This window comes from Rousettus aegyptiacus, unplaced genomic scaffold, assembly GCF_014176215.1.
Source record: "Rousettus aegyptiacus isolate mRouAeg1 unplaced genomic scaffold, mRouAeg1.p scaffold_m13_p_4, whole genome shotgun sequence".
NCBI classification, from domain to species: Eukaryota; Metazoa; Chordata; class Mammalia; order Chiroptera; family Pteropodidae; genus Rousettus; species Rousettus aegyptiacus.
Window position 1 is genome coordinate 144,536,186 of NW_023416307.1, and position 19,676 is coordinate 144,555,861.

The 19,676-nt window shown below is 45.1% G+C and overlaps 1 protein-coding gene across 6 annotated transcripts in view; it reads left to right on the top strand.

Moving 5' to 3' along the window:
• The window catches only part of GPD1L (glycerol-3-phosphate dehydrogenase 1 like), a 46,053-nt gene extending 28,918 nt beyond the window's left edge, over positions 1–17,135 (top strand). For all 6 annotated transcript variants that reach the window (XM_016140764.2, XM_016140768.2, XM_016140765.2 and 3 more), the window contains 3 exons: positions 7,774–8,007; positions 8,304–8,410; positions 14,319–17,135. In XM_016140764.2, the coding sequence (XP_015996250.1) occupies positions 7,774–8,007; positions 8,304–8,410; positions 14,319–14,415 (438 nt within the window). In that variant the 3' untranslated portion in view covers positions 14,416–17,135. The remainder of the gene's footprint in view (positions 1–7,773; positions 8,008–8,303; positions 8,411–14,318) is intronic.
• The last annotated feature ends 2,541 nt before the right edge of the window (positions 17,136–19,676 follow it).

Genomic DNA, 19,676 nt, shown 5'->3' on the forward strand with positions numbered 1-19,676 from the left:
GTTGAGATTTTTATGTGTTTTTAATAGTCCTGCATTAGTTTAATGACTGCTTGACAGCAGGGGCATCCTGAATGCCTAATTGCTGAGCACTGGTCTGTGTCACCCCAGAGCTGATTTTGAGTGACTGGATATCTTTGGTGGTGGACGGGAAAGCTGTGAGATCCTGCCCAGAAGAAAGGGTGATGGGGGAGAAGCAAGATTCTAGAATGAGGGCCCTGGAAAATCTCTGCTAATGGGACCACATGCTAGTCTTGTGTCTGAGCTTAGAAAGGCTTTGCATTTTTGTCGGCAGGAGGCCTGTGAGTGGATTTGTCCCAGCTACCATGATAGAGTGGTTCGTGGGGCAGATGGGGGTTGAGGACCATTTATCATTTTCCCCCTGGGTCTCGTTTGAAACAGGATACATTAGCATTCTGTCTGCTCGCATCGGAGCTGGGACTTTTGAAAACTGAGAAACAAGCACTTCAGCAGCAATTGAGTCTAACCATTCCATCATACAGACAAGGAGATATAATTAAGATTTGGGATTGTCCAAAGAGAATAAATGACTCAAACAGAACAAATATTGGCACACAATCTGAATGTTTCAAGAATCTAAGTCTGGTATCTTTGGTTACTATGTCCAACTTGGCTGTTCTGGTTCGTGTCCAGGCAGTTGAATAAATTGAAGCCCTCCCTGTCAGAGCCTGCCAAAGCAAGGATGAATTAGCACATGTTTGTTTTATTACATAATTAATTGTCGTTTGTTTCCTAATTGTAAAAGTCACACATTTCACACAACAGAAGGGTGTAGAGAAAGTGAAAGTAATCGATAAGCTTTACATCCTGAGATAACCAGTGTCAGGGTGTGTTGTATACTCTTCAAATCGTTTAGCGACTGTGTTTCCCCTTTTTAAAACAAAAACTTGACCTTTCTGTTCGAATAGTTTGTTTTGACACATTTTACCCTTTTCGCATTAACAATCTAGTAACCTTCCTCATACTAGCAAATCTTAAAATATACGCTTTTGTGTGTGTGTGTGTGTGTGTGTGTGTGTGTGCGCGCGCTCAAAAACATGAGGACATTTGACTGGGAAAAAAAATAGAAAACTCCACTTCCTACAAGGATAAAAATAAAAAGAAAATTGAAAGGAATTATGCAAAATCATTTTGTGCCAGTATGTCTTGCTGCTTTCAGAAGGTCCTTCACCTCATAACTATGTTAATCTCTGAGTCAGTAAGAGACTATTTTTTAAATATCAGCTTTATTTAAGCATAACTCACGTACATCATACTGCTTCCGTTTAAGGTATATGATACAGTGGGTTTCAGCACTCGTGTGCATGCACCCTGAAAATCACCATCACAACGTAGACCATTTTCATCATTTCCAAACAATTGCATAGTCCCTTTGCAATTCAAACCTCCTGCCCCGCCCCAGCCAGGCAGCCACTGATCTGTTTTCATGCACTATAGTTTGCATTTCCTAGGATTTTTATAATGGAATTGTCCTCTTCTATGTCTGACTTCTTTCACTGGGGGTGTATTTTTTGTTTGATGTAAATTCTAAGAGGTACTTCATACAGAAAAGTATAAAAATCACAAGGGTACAGCTTAACCTGTGTTATTATTTTAAGTAGATGCTTTATGAGGATTAAGTTTCTTTAACAGAGACCCAAAGTAATAGTGGTTGAATAGGCAGAAGCTTATTCCTCTTGTATAAATCCTGAATCCATATGACAGCTCTATTACACAGAATTCTCGGGGACCCAGGCTCCTTGCAGCTCACAAGGATATGGCTTTGTCCTTGTGGAGGAGGAAAATTTTACTCTACCCCTCTAGGTTCTTTTGGCTGGTGTAATAATTAAATTGACATGAGACAGATTAACATGAGAAAGTAACAAAATTTAATTCTGTAAGTACGTACAGGAAGCTCACATACATGAGCGAGTCAGAGATTCCCACATTCATGAGAGGTTCAGAGACAGAGAGGGAAAATGAGGTGTATTTGACATCCTGAGGCAATGAATGAGGTTTCAGAGGGGAGGAGAGCAGTTTGCAGGACAATTAGAACAGATGTTCAGCAATTAGCTATTTGCCCTGCCTTATAGATAGGTCATAAAAAGTTATTTCTGGTGATAACTCTTCTTATAGGCAAAACCCCAGTTTAAATTCTTTAAGGGGCCTTCAGCTCAAAATAATCCACACACTCACATGCCTTGGGGAGGCCTGTTCTGAACCCCTTCATCCTCATGTTCTAAGGTGGCGACCAGAGCTCCTGCCATTACATCTTCCTTCCAGACAGCAAGATAAAAAAAGAAAGGGCAAAGGGCTTGTGGCAGCTATCATCTTCTTAAGGCAAGTTCTGGGAAGTTGCAATGTAGTATTTTGGCTTTATCTCAATTGGCAGTACTTAATTGTGTGACCATACCTAGCTGCAAGGGAGGTTGGGAAATAGTCCCCCTCCCCTCCCCCCTCCAGTAGTCATGTACCTGCATGAAATTCAGGGACTCTCTTACTCTGGAAGACGGAGAGAATAGATTGGGGGGTCAATGCATCATAACCTGTGCCACAAGGACGTGATGTTCCTGTGTAGCGCTGTCTCTTGTGAGGTTAAGCATCCCTGACTGCCAGGTGTGTAGGTTTCCTCCAAGGCCTTGGCTCTGATAAACCATGCAGTGATGACAGCCTTGTGCCTGTTCTCTGGCCAGGGCCACTGCCAGACCCCATCAGTCATGTAGCTATTTGCATTTATATTTGAATTGATTAAAAGTTTTTTAACATTTTAAATTTAGTTTTTGAGTCACCGTAACTCCGTTTCAAAGACTCAATAGCCAGATGAGTCTTTAGTGAGTCTCAGTGGCTAGTGTCTAGCTGCTCTACTGGATGAGCAGATATAAAACATTTATATCGTTGCAGAAACTTCTGCTGGATGACACTACTCTAGCTAAGGGAGCTTATCAGAGGGTCGGGCCTGGTGGGCCAGGTATGGGCTTGACCTCAGCCCTCCTTGGCTGCCTTACGCGGGGCCCAGTCTGCCAAGCGTATGTGGTACCCAAGCTGTAGGAAGCCACACTCTGCAGACAGAGCTTCCTCTTCGGTCAAATGCACTAGGACCTGCCCTCTGGAAGAGTCAGCTGGATTGTTGGACATAAAGAAAATAGTGAATGGTTTGGTTTCAGTGGCGCCGTCCTTCCTACATGGCGAGTGTCGGTGTAACTCGAAGGTAGCACTAGCTGCTTCTCCAGTTTTATATTCTTTTTGTGGGAGGATAGAAGCGGAAGGAATTGAGTCCTGCCCAACCCGCCCTGATTCAGAGTTGTGAAGGTGGCACTTTGGCGTGGATGAATGCCGCAAGTATTGCCAGAACCCAGGAAACGAGGAGGGGCTGAAGCACGTCTGTCTTCTGAAAATCATGGTATTTTTAGCTCCAGAACAGTTTAAAGCAGATTTAAATGCACAGTGGATAATGATAACTTTCATAGCTGAGCGATCGCAGAGGACATCTGCTCAAATGCTATTCGAACATGATCTGACTGGCTCCGTGTGTTTATTTTTCTTTTGACAGTGATAAGTGGCGGAGGGAGAGAGCGAGGGTTTCAAGATCCATCATAAGGCGATTAAACTGGATTGGGGCCCAGGGTCCCCTCAGAAGGGAGTTTACCCTGCAGTAGCCCCCTGTCTCTCCCTCCCCTGCCCTGCCTCCCCACCATGGGGAGGTTATAGATCTAATGAAAACTGCGAGGTGGTCCCAAAGCATGTGCCCAGTGGTGAAGGGGCAGACAGACTAACGAGAGCCTCCAAGATAAGGGAGCCATGGGCACCCTTATCTGCCTTTGCTCCACATGCAGTGACATGTAAGGTCAAAAGTACTGCTTTGGAGCCCTGAGTTCATCCTTACAGCTCCTGCTTGGATGCTTCCAGTGACTGAGAGCTCACTCCTTTGTCTCTAAGGCGTTTCAGCTGGATGGGGTCAGTTCTTCCTGTTAGAACGTTCTTATCTTGACACTGAGGTGGCTCCTCTGCACCTTGCACTCGCTGGGTAGAGCAGCGTGGTGTGATCTGTTCCCTGGACAGGACTCGGGAGCCAGGCTGCCTGGGTTTGAAACCCAGCCCCGCAGGTCCTGACAGTGTGACCCTGGGCAAGCTGCATACCCTGCATGCCCGAGTTTCCTCCCCTCTCACTCTGCGTATATAGGACCTGCCTTGTAAGAATGTTGTGAAGGTTAAACGCATTGATAATACATGACACACTTAGAACAGTTCAATAAAATTAACTGTTATTTTTATTATTATTTCTCCCTATAAACCGTTTTTCCTCCTGAGCCTATCTTTTTATCTCCCAAGCCTCCACACGGGCCAGTCAAAGCTCTCCTCTCTGGCATCTAATTGCAGAGGGTTCAGGAAGGTCTCTTTGACCCAGGGCAGGTAGGGGTGGCCAGGCCAGATTTGCCACGTGGCGGAAGCAGCAGGGAAGAGTGGGGCTGTGGAAGCAGGTTCCGGGATCATGTCGCAGCTGCCTCACTCACCAGTGAGGCGTTCTCGGCCAGCCACGAACCTCTCGCAGCCAGACGGGAGGATAGGTACACCCTCGCCAGGGTCATTGCAGGAATTCCAGTGAGACCGTGCGCACCGGGCCTGGTGCGGCTCACTGAAGTCACTTCATAAACAGCTCCTCTCCCATCCACGTAAGGAGCTCCTTGTTGAACAGAAGTCCCTGTTATCCTCCCATTCAGTCCGTAGGCATTTACCGTGGTTGTCAGGTAACCTCCAGAAGGGGTCACGTGTGTGATGGAGGAGGACATGAGGACACAGTTGAGGGGTGTCAGAGAACAATTTCAGCAATCGAATCGTTCGGATCCTAGGCCTCGTCACGTTGCCGTGGTAACTACAGTGCAAGGCCCAAGCCCTGGGTGTTCTTATGGTCCCCGGCTCTTAGTCTCTGCCTGGGGTTCCGCCTCAAAGGTCCAGGGTCCCGCCCTGACTCGGCTGCCTACCCCAGCTGGAGCAGAGCTGCCGAGCCTCGCCCTCCGCATCGCAAGGCTCCTTTCCCACCGCCTGGCCCCTCTCCGCTCACGCTGCTGCCAGACACCGGCTGCGCTGCAGCAGGCATCGCCCGCTTCGCCGTCACCGTGCACACCCAGCGGGTCGCTGGGGAGGGATGCTTGCTGTCAGGGAGCGGATGAAGCCTACCGTGAGCATCGCCTGTGTGGCAGGCGGAGGCTGAGAAGCTTATGCAGGTACAGGCAGAAGTTCATACCTTCTGAAAACGTGCTCCCTGGTCAGGCTGCTAATCCAGAAGGCCTGAGTCCTCATCGGCTCTACCTGCAGCTGCAGGAAGCGGGATCTACACGGAGTCCGGCCTCGTGGGGAGAGCGCGGTCCACTCGGAAGCTACCTCAGTGGTCTGCTGGAGCTCAGAACCTCCCTGGGAGACCAGACACAGAAATAGCAGGAATCCATCTAAAACCCGCACGTGTCCATGTCAGCTTTCTGATTATTTTTAGAGAGTTTTTTCCTTTCTGTGTTGATAGCAATGAGAGGAATCGCCAGCAACCAGAATAAGCTATCGTACTATTACGAAGGAAGAGAAGAGACAGCTAGGGCCCTCGCCATTCTGATTCCGCCTCTGGCCCTCTTCACCCTGTGGAAGCAGAGAAGGGCAGCTTCCGTCTGTCAGGAGATGGAAGCTTCTGGAGGGCTCTTCAGTTTGTTGTCATCTGAAGTGGCTTTGTGGCTTCGGTCTCCTGGTGAACAACAGCTGTGTCCAGGTGGCCAGATCTGTTTCTCAGATCGACCCTGGCCACCTCGATACTGTTTGATGTGTGTTATCAGAAACGGCACATCAGCTAGAGAAGACTGTTTTCTTCCCCAGTTTGTTCCATTTTTCACCTCATCCCTTAGGTTTTGTAGGCCTGAGGGTTCTGTCTTTCATTAACAAAACTATTTTTCTGGAGGAAAAATAATATATACTTATTTTTACTGATTTCCCATTCGTTACCGACTAGATTCGTGTTTTAATGTCTCTCAAGGCATAAGTCCATACGCAGTCACTAGGTATTATAGCAAAATGCTAATGTGGTTGGACAGAGTTAAATCCTTACATTTTCCCTGGCATCCAGAGTTCTCGGTGAAGGAGCCGGTAAAGCAGAAAGGGCCGGGAACCTGGGGGAGCACCCAATGTCCCACAGGAGTGCCCTCCGTGCTGCCGTGCAGGCCTTGCTTGTCATACGCGGTTATCCGATCTCACATTCGGTTTCTGGCCCAGCTCAGATGCCGCCTCCTCCGTGCAGCCTTCCCTGCTGTGAAATCAAGCACGCGGCTCCCACCACCTCTCAGTGTTCTTATTCTCTCCTCCTTCCATTTCCCGATGTGCTTTGCTCTTTCTCTTTTCCTAGCTAGGATGCCAACGCTTCGAGGAGAACCTGTCTGTCTTTGCAGCTCCTCCCTGGGGGCACGCCTGACCCCTGCCCCCCACCCAGTACCACCCTGCCCTAAGGCCTAGTATAGGACTTCCCACACAATGCACGCTCAGTCGAAACACGTGGGTTAAGACGAAAGCCAGATTTTCAGTCAAACATCACAGTTATGTCTGCACACATCTGGAGTCGGCACACTTTTTCCACAAGGGCCATAAGGGCCAAATGTTGTGGGACTCTGGACCATATGGTCTCTGTCACAGCTACTCAAATCTGCTGTTCCAGCACGAAAGGAACCACAGATAATACATTATTAAATGTACCTAAGTTGCAATAATATTATTTACAAAAACAGGCAATTGGCCCTTAGTGTGCTGATCCCTGAACTAGATTATAAGCTTCTAAAGAGGCAGGTGTGTATCTGATCTGCCCTAGCAGAGTGCCATGCAAAGGGTGAGTGCTCCACAAATGTTTAAGGATTATTAAATAAAACAAAGGGCCGAAATCTGAGCTGTACATATACAGATGCAGTGACCTAGCAATTCCGCTCCTAGGTACATACCCAGCAGAAATGCCTGCTCCAAAGGATATATGCCACGGTATCCTTAGCAGCACCATTTGTGACAGCCCCAAACTGGAAGGTACCCCAATGCCAATCAACGGAAGACTGGATAAATATATTGTACTATATTCACACGATGGAATACAGTGCAGCGATGAAAATAAATGTGCATTGCGTACGGCCGAATCTCACAAACATGATGTCGAATTGAGACGAGCTAGACAGAAAAGGTTATATACCATATGATTCTGTTCATGTGTTTAAAGACAGGTAAAGCACATCCGTGCTATTACAAGTCAGGAGGGTGCTTACCTTTGTTGGGGGAAGGACGGTGACTAGAAGGGCATGTGAGGGGGCTTTCTGGGACACTGGTTACATTCTGTTTCTTGGTCAGGGCCCTGGTTACATGGGTGTGTTCAGTTTGTGACAATTCATATTGTATGCTTATGATATTTGCACTTTTTTATGAATGTTATATTTGAATAAAGTATTTGATTTTTAAAAAAGCCAAAGGGGAAATAAGTTTATCCAAACAGTATTTAATCAGAGACCACCCCCAGTGTTCTAATTTTCTGGCTAATGCACCCCAACTGCTGCCCCCTACTGACCCCAGATCTGGGCTCCTTGTCCTGAAAATGGGAGTATAGAAGCCCGGTCCCGCCTTTCACCTCTCTTACTCCAGGAACAAGAGCAGCAGAACCCAGCGTCACCCAGGAACCAGCGACGGTCCCTGCCTCGGCCTCTCCCCCTCCTCCCCCGCACCCTCATCTGCACTGGTGTGTGACGGCATCCCGGGTCCTTGTCTTTTTCACAGAACATTGTAGCAGTGGGAGCTGGGTTCTGTGACGGGCTCCGCAGTGGAGACAACACCAAAGCCGCCGTCATCCGCCTGGGGCTCATGGAAATGATCTCCTTCGCCAAGATCTTCTGCAAGAGCCAGGTGTCCACAGCCACCTTCCTGGAGAGCTGCGGGGTGGCCGACCTGATCACCACCTGTTATGGGGGCCGGAATCGCAGGGTGGCAGAGGCCTTTGCCAAGACTGGAAAGGTAGCCCCTGGCCTGCCCTCCCTGCACCCCTCCCTCCTCACTTGAGAGCCCTGGGCTGGGGCGAGCCGCAGTCCAACGAAGGTGAAGGCTGGCATTTGTTGGCTGGGTGGTCCTGTTTGCTTGTCTGCTTTTACGTAAAGGTACTTGAGTCTTAACGTCCTTTATCTGGTATGTCTTTATCTTTCCTGGGCTTGCAGCAAAGGAATGCAGCTCCCTTTCCCCTACTCTCCTCTCAAAATAAGTGATTCTCTAGTCTTTACCATAGGTTTTTTTATTTCCCATCCTTTGTTTTTAAGACCATTGAAGAGTTGGAGAAGGAGATGCTAAACGGGCAGAAGCTCCAGGGACCTCAGACTTCTGCTGAAGTGTACCGCATCCTCAAGCAGAAGGGGCTCCTCGACAAGTAAGTCACCCACTGACCATGAGACCAGAGGAACAGTCATCATCCCACTTCTGCTGTGACCACAAGCCCAGCCAGTGCACGTGAGCACAGCTATTTGACAAGTATGCGCAGAACTTTACAGGCTTACTTGTGTCCTTTGTGTGACGTGAACATCTGTGGCAGGAAACAAGGGCTTACACAAACCCCAAAGCAGGCCCAACTCCAGGGGGGAGAGCTCAGTTCTTCGTATTACAAAATATGAAGTTTATAATCCCGGTTTGTCCTACAGGGTGTTAGGTAAGGGCTACATGTCATAAGTTTTAAATTTAAAAAAAAAAAAAAGTTGCTGTGTTGTTTTTATAAAAAGATAGAGTCTTGTTCATGAACTGCCAAATGATTCAGAAAAGAAGGAGAGACAGACCAGCAGTGACCTGTGTCAAGGCTTTGCGAGCAGCCTGGTAGTCTCTCTGTCGTGCGGATGGATGGACGTATCCAGCCTCCACTGCCTTTCTGGGCTTGATTTGCCACCTGATCAAGGGAGTAAGCCCTGTAGCACCAACAGAAGCTGCCCAGCCTACCTGAGGCTGCTCCCGGTCCTGCCGGCCTCACACCCTTTGTCTTGCTGATTGGCCGAGCCTTCCTTCATAATCATGACGCCAGTCACACCACCTAGTAAATGCTTATGCAGCATATTCTGTGTATCCGTAACTCTCCGTAATAGTCTTTGGTAAGTCTGGTTGCCTGGGAGAGTGCGGAGCTGGGCATCTGCATTGATGCTGCCAGGAGGTGGGTGATGGGCGATGTGTCTCTGGTTGCATGTCCCTCAGCCTCTCAGGTCAGCCCAGGTGTCTGCTGGTCCCGACCGTGCATCTCTCCCTCACCTTGGACCCAGCTCTCCTGCTCTCTTTACCCAGTACAAAGGGATCAGCCATAGAGCTCCCTATTGAAAGCGGAAAATGAAGGAGGACAGGGCATTTATCTTTCTTCTTCAATTTGCATTTTATTTTTTTTGAAATGGCTTTCCAAACCAGCCAGGCAGAGAGAGAAGTCATAAACAAGCCTCCAGAGCAGGAGAATTACCTTCACATCGTGACTAAGAGGAAAACACCTCTGACATGCATCGTTTTTCTCAAATGCTGAACAGCAGACAGTGATGCGTGTGTGTGTGGTTGGGCTCCTTTAATCACCATTAAATCTTTATCAGGAATTTGTTTAAAGTCTTTAAAAAAAATTCCCGGGTGTTTGCTGATGGTTCTCTCCCAATCACAATTTTAAAGTGGCATCTGTGTGCTACCAAGGGGTGCCTCGGGGAGGAGTTTACGAACTGACAAGTTGGCTGGGAGTTAGTCTGCATTCATCCTTTGCAGCACTCCGGAAGGCTGCGGACGGGACCTGGCGTTCTGGGATCAGGACCCACCTGTTTTAAAAAGCAGGTATAATCGAGCGGGTGGCACTCGGCTCTGAGCTGACGCCTCAGCTCCCAGTCATGTCGCCTTTTCTTTCTTCTGCTTAGAAGTCGCGCGGGCTGTGCCTGTGCTTAATGGGGTACCTGCCATTTGGAGTGGGGCGTCTCCCTTCCCCAGGCTGGGGTGTAGATCTTGTGGGGCGCTCCCTGCACTGCACCCGCCTCCCAGAGCCGCACAGGCAGAGCCGAGTTCTGCCATTTTCACTTTGCAGCACCTCCCACCCTGATTTTTTTTTTTTTCTTTTTCCATTCCAGTCGTCACTACTCTGATTTTTCTCTTAGGTCCTTCCCGCCTCTCTTCCCTCTCCCAGGCCACCGCATGTCTTACGCGTCATGTGGTCTTGGTCAGGTCGTACTTCTAGCTGTTTGGCGCCCCCGTCTTTTTATCCACAGAATCACACTGGTAGACCCGTGGTTGCCCTGGCCCCTTCTACCTTGAGCATTCAAGTTCAGAGACCTCCTGCTCTTACAGAACGAGGTCGACGGTGCTTAGGTTGTCAGCTGAGGCAGCCCCACTCAGTCCAGTACAGGTATACCTCGTTTGGTTACACTTCACAGAAGTTGCCTTTTTCACAAATGGAAGGCGAGACCCTCCACCAGCAAAAAGATTTATTTGCGTGCTTTATTGTAATATTTGCTTTATCGGGGTGGTCTGGAACCAAAACCACAGTATTGCCGAGGTATGCCTATACCAACGTGGCTTTCTAACAGCATGTCCTGTTACCCGCTGCGACACCTTTAGTTGTGGTGGGCTTCCCTTTGGCCCAGACACCTCCTCCTCAGACTCCCGTAGTGTCCGTCTGTCCTCCTGGCTGGCCTGCTAGGACTCCCTCCTTTATGTACACTTCAACCCTCATCACCCTACAGGCAGTCCTGCCTTCACAGAAGCCTTCATCCACATCCTGCAGCCACAGATCACGTCCCTGCTTCGACCTTATTGTTTAGACCAGTAGTCAGCAAACTTTTTCTGTGAAGAGTCAGATAACAAATATGTAGTGTTCGTAGGCCACTTATGGTCTACAAAGGAGAAACTTATGTTTCTCCTTTTCTTTCTCCTCCTTCCTTCTTTTTCTTTTCTTTCTTTCTTTTTCTTTCTTTTTTTTTTTTTTTTTTTTTGATTTTACAGCCCTTTAAAAGTGTGAAAATCATTCTTAGCCTGCAGGCAGTACAAGAACAGGTCACAGGTCAGATTCGATTCTCAGGCCGTGGCTTTCTGACCCCTGGTTTAGATAATATTGCTCCTTATGTGCTGTGGATTTATTACATAAACATGCAGTTTACTTTTATTCTTAAAATTTGAAAAGGGGAGCACATGCTTTTGGTAAAAAAAAAAAAAATACATTTATACACACACACACACACACACACACACACACACATAACAATCATACAAAAAGGGCACGCAGCGGAGAGTGGGGCTTCTTGGCCACCCCCGAGCAGCAGGGTTCTGGTTTCAGTGTGCTCTTCCAGTCAGCCCTTTCATTGGCATAATGGGCAACGGACTCCACATTCCTCTCTGTCCCTAGCGTATCTTCACTTTAGAATAGGTTTTGAAGTTCATTATCCGTCCCCACCGAGAGAGCTCATTTCATGGCTGTAGAACATGCCACTGTATTGGAGAACCACGGTTTAATTTCACCAGTCTCCTCCTGAGAAATATTAAAGTTGCTCTTATAAAATTTGCTTTATAAAAAGTCCTTGTACATGTGTCTTTATGAGCATGTATAAGCACAAGGTGTTTGTATTAATTTGCTCGGGCTGCCACAACAAAATACCGCAGACCCAGCGGTGTACACCGGCGGTCCCCAACCTTTGTGGCACCAGGGACCGGTGCTCCTATGAGAATCTAGGAGGATCTGAGGTGGAGCTGAGGCGGTGATGCTAGTGCTGGGGAGCGGCTGCAAATACAAATAAAGCTTTGCTCACTTGCCCACCACTTACCCCCTGCTGCGTGGCCCAGTTCATAACAGGCTGCGGACCAGTACTGGTCTACGGCCCCGGGGGCTGAGGACCCATGGCTTACGGAACATAAATGTATTTCTCACAGTTTTGGAGGCTGGCGGTCTAAGATCAAGGTGTCGGCAAGGCTGACATCTTCCGAGGCCTCACCCCTCTGCTCGTAAATGTCAGTCTTCTCCCTGTGTCTTCACATGGTCTTCCCTCTATGTGTATCAGGCCTAATCTCCTTTTCTAATAAGGATACCAGCCATATTGGTCTAGGACCCACCCTAATGAGCCCCTTTTAATGTAATTACCTCCTTAAGGACTCCTTGAGGTCCTGGCGGTTAGGACGTCATTGTATGAAATGGATGTTGGGGGGATGAGCACAATTTAGTCCATAACTCTTTTGTAAAGCCCCTTGAGGGCTGAGACCCTATTTAGGATACTACACATGCCTGCACTTAGCTGAAGCCTGACATATCATAAGTCCTTAGTTTCCACTAGTGAGATTGCTGATCGATTGGTTTATGTCAGTATTTTTCTATGAAATATTGTCTTTTGTCTTCCTTTCACCTCTAACCTTATTTAGAGAGTTCTCCAAACTGATCGAATTGGCCTTGTAGCATTTTATATTATAGATGATAGCATTTAGATGAATAGTGTAGCTGGCGATTGAGTTTGGGCTCCAGAGTTAGAGAGCCCCCTTCTCCCCCACACTTCATGTCCCTCGTTAACATCCCACCTACAGAATACATTTTAGAAATGGTGGTTGTGAGAGCTGAGAGTACTTTTGATTACAAGAGCAACACTTAATTAAAAAATGCCTTGAACAATAGGGTGTTTTTTTTCTCCTATAGCAAGGAGTCTGGAGGTGAACATTTTGATGTTGGCTCTGTGCCTCTGAATTAGAATCTCAGTGATCCTGGTGGCTTCCCCGCAAAGCCTCAAGGTGGCTGCAGGAGCGCCGAGCATCACATACTCGCACAATTGAACTAAGCTGCAAGAGCAGTCTGGGGTAGCAGATTTTCCGTCCAGTGTTTCTCAAGGAGAGAAATAACTTCTGAAACCCTCAGCAGATATATATGTCTTGCTGACTACAACTTGCTTACTTGGCTAATTCTAGGTAAAAGGAAAGCTGGGAAAGTCAGCATTAGGCTTTTTCTGACCTCAGTACGGAAACAAGGGGGTTGGGAATGGCTTTGGGTGGCCACTCATCACCTACCACTGCTTTGGGGACATATAAATTGTTCTCATCATAGAAAACTAAGCCATGGAAGGGGCTGAAATCTCCAGGTACCCATTTACAAGAAGTCATTCAGCAAATACTGAGCACCTGCCCCTTGCCGCGCAGTGTATCAGGCGCTGAGGATGCAGAGGTGAACAAAACAGATTTGAGCCGTTTCTTCTTGGAGCTTACAGTCTAGAGCCCAGTGGCCATTTTGTGGCTGTGTTTTGTAAGCTGCCATTTATTGCACACCCACCGTGCACCTAGTGTTGCATCGTAAACTTTACATGTAAGTCATTTACTACAACAGACCTGAGCGTCCAGCCTGTTTTACAGATGACCTCACTGGGTGAGAGGGGTTGTGAGTCTTGCCCAGAATGAATAAGCAGTGGAGCAGATTTCCTTAAGTCTAAGTCTGCCTGACTCCAAAAAATAACAAAACACTGTGAACCCTAAAAAATTGATAATGATAGACTATCTTAAAGACATACGAACTAAGCTATCATTACAGGATTCTAACTAGATAATTTTTAGAGTGGCTATGAGACTGTGAAGCTCACTTTGGTGTGTGTGTGTGTGTGTGTGTGTGTGTGTGTAAGCCTAATTGAAATTAACTTTATTTCTTTAGTGATATCTGCCATAATATTTGCCAAGCCAGCTGTATCCTGAGATAATGTTATCTTTTCTTACAGTGGATTATTAGCCCACACCTTCAAACCCCCATCCATTTCAAACTTTCATATATATGCGCATTCTTGGAAGAAAGGACAAAATAAATCCAGCTTCCAACATGGGATCAGTGCTCGGCTAATTGTAGGCCCCCATGGTGGTTATTGCAGGAGCATTCCAGGCTGAATTATTTATGGTGATGTGAGGGCCGCCTCATCTTCCTCCTTGGATGGATCCTTCCTGGAGAAGGGAGAGCAATACCTCCTTGCAATTTAAAATTTATTCTCAAATCTTCCAATCTTTTAAAATAGTGACAGAAACTTGGACTCATTCCAGATTTGGCCACAAGCCTGAGCCACAACTCTTTATGTGAATGACCACAGATGACCCTGTAAGGATTACCACGTGACTTGTTTGTGGCCAGTGCACTCCAATTAGGCAGAGGATGGTTTAGGTGGTCCCAAGATCTTATGGCCAACAGTGCAGAGACTCTTTGCAGACCAATAATAAAAGGATGTCAGATGTGGTCACAGGTAGCACACTAAGCTGCGATCTGTTAGGAGGGAAAAACTGATTTGCTCTGTGAGGTAAACCAGATAACTTCTCTTTTCACATTTTCCCCCAATTAGGTTTCCATTGTTTACTGCAGTATATCAGATCTGCTATGAAGGCAGACCCGTTCAAGAGATGCTGTCTTGTCTCCAGAGCCATCCAGAGCATCTATAAAGTGGATCATGCAACATGTCAGGCAGAGTTCTGCCTTTCTGATCAGTCTTTTAGGTGAAAATGGAAACAGACTTGGCAAGAAGATGTTTGCTTGACTGTAATTTCATCATGGGTGTGTATGAATTTTTACAGGTTCTTTTTTGAAGTTGCACGAAGATGTACTGGCAACAACTAGACGCACATGTGTGAACGTGTGAGCGTGTGTTCATTTCTCATTCTGTGGATGATTCTATGAACCAAAATTAAAGGTCCTTTTTTAAAATTACTTTTGAAAAATTTCCCACCATGGTAATTTATCAGACTAGAACTATCTCAGCTAAATGTTTTAGATCTAATTGACATGTATTTGAGCGAAGGAATTTGTTTTTCTCATTCTATTGATGTTAAAATTTAACCAGCTTTAATAACATGGTAGAATGGAAGAGTGAGTGTGTTCTAAGATCAACATACTGTAATTTTTAAACACTATCTCAAAGCCAGCATGATTAACTACTTTGATTGTGAGTTGATCTTTTTTTTTTTAACAATTAGATATTTTGTATTAGGTAAATAATTTTAATTTCCTGATAGTGCAGTTTTCTGCATTTTTAGCCTCTTCCCCTTCATTAGCCTCCAGAATGTGCTCAGCAGTGGCAGAAGACAGAAAACTCATCTGGGATCTTCCTGCTGTGACTGACACATTCTTCTGATCAGCGACACTTGTATGATGCTTTTTGTTAGGTCGCACTTTCGTGCAAACATTTCCCTTAAGCTGTGCAGATGCCCTGCGAGGAGGCTGCTACTATTCTTTTAAGAGGCAATTACTGTGCCTGGTCACCTGGTGAGGAGGTGTCTAGTGCTCCTCCACCCCACCAAATTGCCCCAGGACCTTCTCAGATGTCACTGGGCTGATTTGACCTCCAGCGAGTGGTTGTGGCAAATACCATATGCAGCCTTCTCTGGGGGCATAGGAGGGCTTTGTGCAGCCAACATCTGTGTGGGGTGTCGTCTGGATGGTTAGCACTCAAAAGTGTGGTCCTCATTCCATCATCTTTACTTGACGTCTCTTAGGTATTCAGGTTGCCAGGTCCCACCGCTCACCTCTGAAGCGGGATATGGTATCTCTGCTCTAACACCTCCCATGTCCTTCTGATGCTCACTACAATGTTAGAACCACTACTTTAGAAATTTTACTTTAGATTGGCATTTCTCAAACCATAGAAAACTAGTGTCCTGGGATCCAGTGGTGGTTCCGGGTGTTCTCTGGCAAGGTCACGTGAGTTTGGGAAAAGCCGTGTCTGTATACCCCCTCTTGAAGGTGTAGAATCTCTGTTAGTATGTCAGCGGAACTTGTTTGTTTAACTAAGCAAGTCCCAAACACGTTAGATTATGGAGATTTTTTTGGCAAGGATACTTGCCAAAGTTTCCAGGGGACCCTGTTCTAGGCTGAGGTGACCTTAGGACAGCTTATACCCTTCTTTCCCTGTAAGAAATTAGAATGAATAACTACCTGTGGTAGTATTAGTTCTGAACTTGTATAGTTCAGGTCTGCCATGAGGCTTTGATGAAGCTTTAAGGTGACACTGACAAGTACAACCAAGTATATGTCAACCTCGCTGAAACGCACATTATGTGGAATAAGTGCTTTTAATTCTAGAATTAGAATGGGAATTACTGTATCTTCTTAAATGAGATTGGTTTCAGGATAGTATTACAATGACCTTATATAGCACTTGGTAAAGTGTTAAGGGAATATATGAATGTCACTTGCATATTCATGGATTTTCAGTCACTTTGTGGATTTTGACCTTTTTATTTTCCAGCTTGGGACTTTCCCCCCTCTATATCTGAAATGATTGCAGAGTAGATGTTTATGAGAATTTTAAAAAACTATCCAAAACATTTTGGGAGCATTATAAAGTCCTATCCACAGAAGTATGTGAAAGCACACAAAATGTTAACAAGTTCCCTTGATTTTAGTGCCACTATGAAGTTAATCAATTTTTGCTTATCTCATGATTAATCTTCTTCAAAGTTGTACATAGGTAACAAAGTTACTTTTTAAGATACATAAAGGATGGTAAGCTAACTGTGGTGTCTATTAAGTAGGATAATAAGATGTGAGGAATTAGGATTCTGTCTTTTGTATTTCCTCACCTGCATTCAGCTTCCTGCTCCGGGTTTTGTGCTTGAGTGTGTTTCTTTACAAATGCTGTCTTACCATTCTAAAGTCTGCTGACTGTACCTCTTGAAAATACTTATGATATTCTGCATATTATGGGAAAAGGTAAATTTTATATGTATGTGCTCTGCTAACTAGATATTTATTATTCTGAGTTATCTATTTTTATAACCACCTGTGGTCTATCATTATTTTAATTCACATTTCTTACTAATTATGATAATGGGAAGAGAGACATCTGAAGAGAAGCTTAATTTGTACTATTTCAGCCAATCTGTGAATGTAAAACTACACTGTTGCCTTGCTATAATGTGGAACAAATATCTGTCTTGAAATCCATCTTAGCAGGTGGCGTTGAGCTAAATTCCTTCTGGTTTTTCCTTTAACCCTTTAACTATGACATGACCCCATGAGGTGCCAGGGTAAAAATGGATCTTCGGGTTTTCCATTAGTTCTAATCTAAGAGCCTTTTACTTACATGGGCATTGTATTTGTTTATGGCCTATAGGTGGATATAATTTAAAAGCTTGGTTTAATAAACATTTAAGCCCCCTCCAAACCTGTGCTACTGGTCTTTTTTAAATATCAGTTAATAGATTTATTATTTAGGTCAGCGCTTCTCCCCGCCCCCCGCTAAATTGTGCTGCATTAACAATAAAAAGGAAAATTTTAATTCCAGTCTTCAAGTACTGTTTCCAAGTGTTCCTTCCCGTCGCTTGCTGATATTTTCATACAATATAGGATGGAGGCCTTCCAATTTCAGCCAACCAGTGGACTAATGTACTTTAAAACCCTGTCCCCACTTTAAATACCTAGAAAAGCCAGGAAAACATAACCAGCGTTCTTTTCTTTGCAGGGCTTTTCTCATTAAAATCTGAGAGAAATCTCCAGGAGCCTGAAGCAAATAAGGGGATGACAGCCCAAAAGCAGTAAGGCCACAGTGGCTCTGTGGCTGCCAGGCAGGGACTGGGTATTCTCTCCACTGTCTAAGGGTTTTGGTTATAAGGATTATGCTGGAACCAGACCCCTCCAAGGGCTATAATGTTAGGGAAATAATGGACTAGGGAAACCCATGTATCATCACAAAGATGTTGGGTTCCAGGTAGAGGAAAATGTCTCTTCTGAAAATTTGTAATCATGAGTCCAGCACCGCAAACAGGTTTGGAGTTTGAATTTTTATATCTAGGAAGCCACAAGTGAAAAGCATAAAAAATTGGAACTCGGGCCAGTAGTAGCAGTAGATAGCTGGCAGAAACAACACAGAACACTGCAAAAATCCACGCTGGACCCAGGCTGCACAGGCTTCCCAAATACGGTTCCACTGAATATGCACAAAATAATTACAAAATACATAAAATAATTACAAAATCATGACTGAAAGTCAATAGAATTTTTTTAAAACAGAAGAATTGGATGTCCAGGGTTTCAGACAATACATTGAGCAATACGATAGATGCTTTGAAAGGTCATTTTAAAACTAAAGACATAAAAGGAGGATTAACATATTAAGAACAAATTACTATGGAGAAAAACAACAAGCAGACTTGAAAATAAACCTATTAGAATATCTAAAAATGAATATAATTTTAATTATGTCATCACACAGATTAAAGAGCAAATTTGACAGAGCTGAAGATGGAATTAGCAAACTGGGAAATAAACCTGAAGATACCAACAGAAAGGCTTTGACCAACCTTTGACTAACATCTCTCCAATTCCACCACCCCCAACCCCTAGCAATCTCTGTTCTGTTTCTATGAGTTCAGCTTACTTGGATTTCACATGTAAGTGAGATCACACAGTATTTGTCTTTCCCTGTCTTCTGGCTTATTTCACTTAGCATAATATCCTCCACAAATGGCAGAATTTCTTTCTGTGGCTAATCTTCCATTGTGTGTATATATCATATTTATCCATTGACACTTAGGTTCTTTTCACATCTTGTCTATTGTGGATAATGCTGCAGTGAACGTGAAGATGCAGATACCTCTTGCAGAGACTAATTTCATTTCCTTTGGCCAGATACCCAGAGTGGAATTGCTGGATCATATAGTAGTTCCGTTTTTAATATGGGGGTGATGGGGGGACTTACATGCTGTTTTTCATAGTAGCTATGCCACTTCACGTTCCCAGCAAGAGTGCACAAGAGCCCTTTTCTCCACATCCTTGCTGACATTTGTTATGTCTTGTCTTTTTTATAATAGTTGTCAGGTGGTCAACCAGCTTGACAAATTACAGGGTGTGTTTAGTTTAATGATAAGGTACTTTCCCAATGGCTCTACTTCACTCACATGGTGTAAAATTCAGAGATGTTTCATGTCTTAGTTTTTGAGGAGAAGCTAAAAAGCCATTCCTTTCGACTTCAGCTAGGCAAGGTTTTCAGAGATGACAGCGGGTGTGTGGACTTACCTAAAATCTAATGATATTTCTAATGAAAAGCTTTTGACATGTTGAAGACAGCTTAATGACTCTCTACTGTTTAAAAAGCATAATCCTGGACATTGCATTAATTCTGAAGAAGGAGGGACAACTATATACAAAAGTCTGGACTTTGCCAGTTAGTCCTGGAGAGGAGAAGAACACACAGAGATACCCACAGGCATACCCACCCACATTCCAACACAGCCTCCTCTGTCTAGACATTGTCTGGCAAGACAGATAAGATGCTGTCTAGTGGCCAATGGGTAAATTCTCCCAAATCTCTTGATATTTCTGCAAGTTCTACCTCTTAACGCCTCAACCATCTTTTTAGCGGTGTTTTAGGGTATGTTACGCTTGCTGCTGTAACAACACTTAAATCTCAGTAGCATAATACAATAATAATTTTTGTACCGTTGTCCGGTGTGAACCACGTGGGAGGGGGCGGGCTCTTTCTGTCCAGAGTCATGTAGAGATCCAGGCTTAAAGAAGTTCTACCAGCTCCAATACATGACTTCCAGGTCATCCTGGAAATCGATATCCAATCAACACACAGGAGAAGAGTGAAGAATCAAATGGAACATAGCTCCTGGAAGTGTTTTTTTCTTTTGGACATCATTGGCCAAAACTCAATCACCTAACTGCTGGGGAGGCTGGGAAATGTAGTTTCACTGTGTACCTC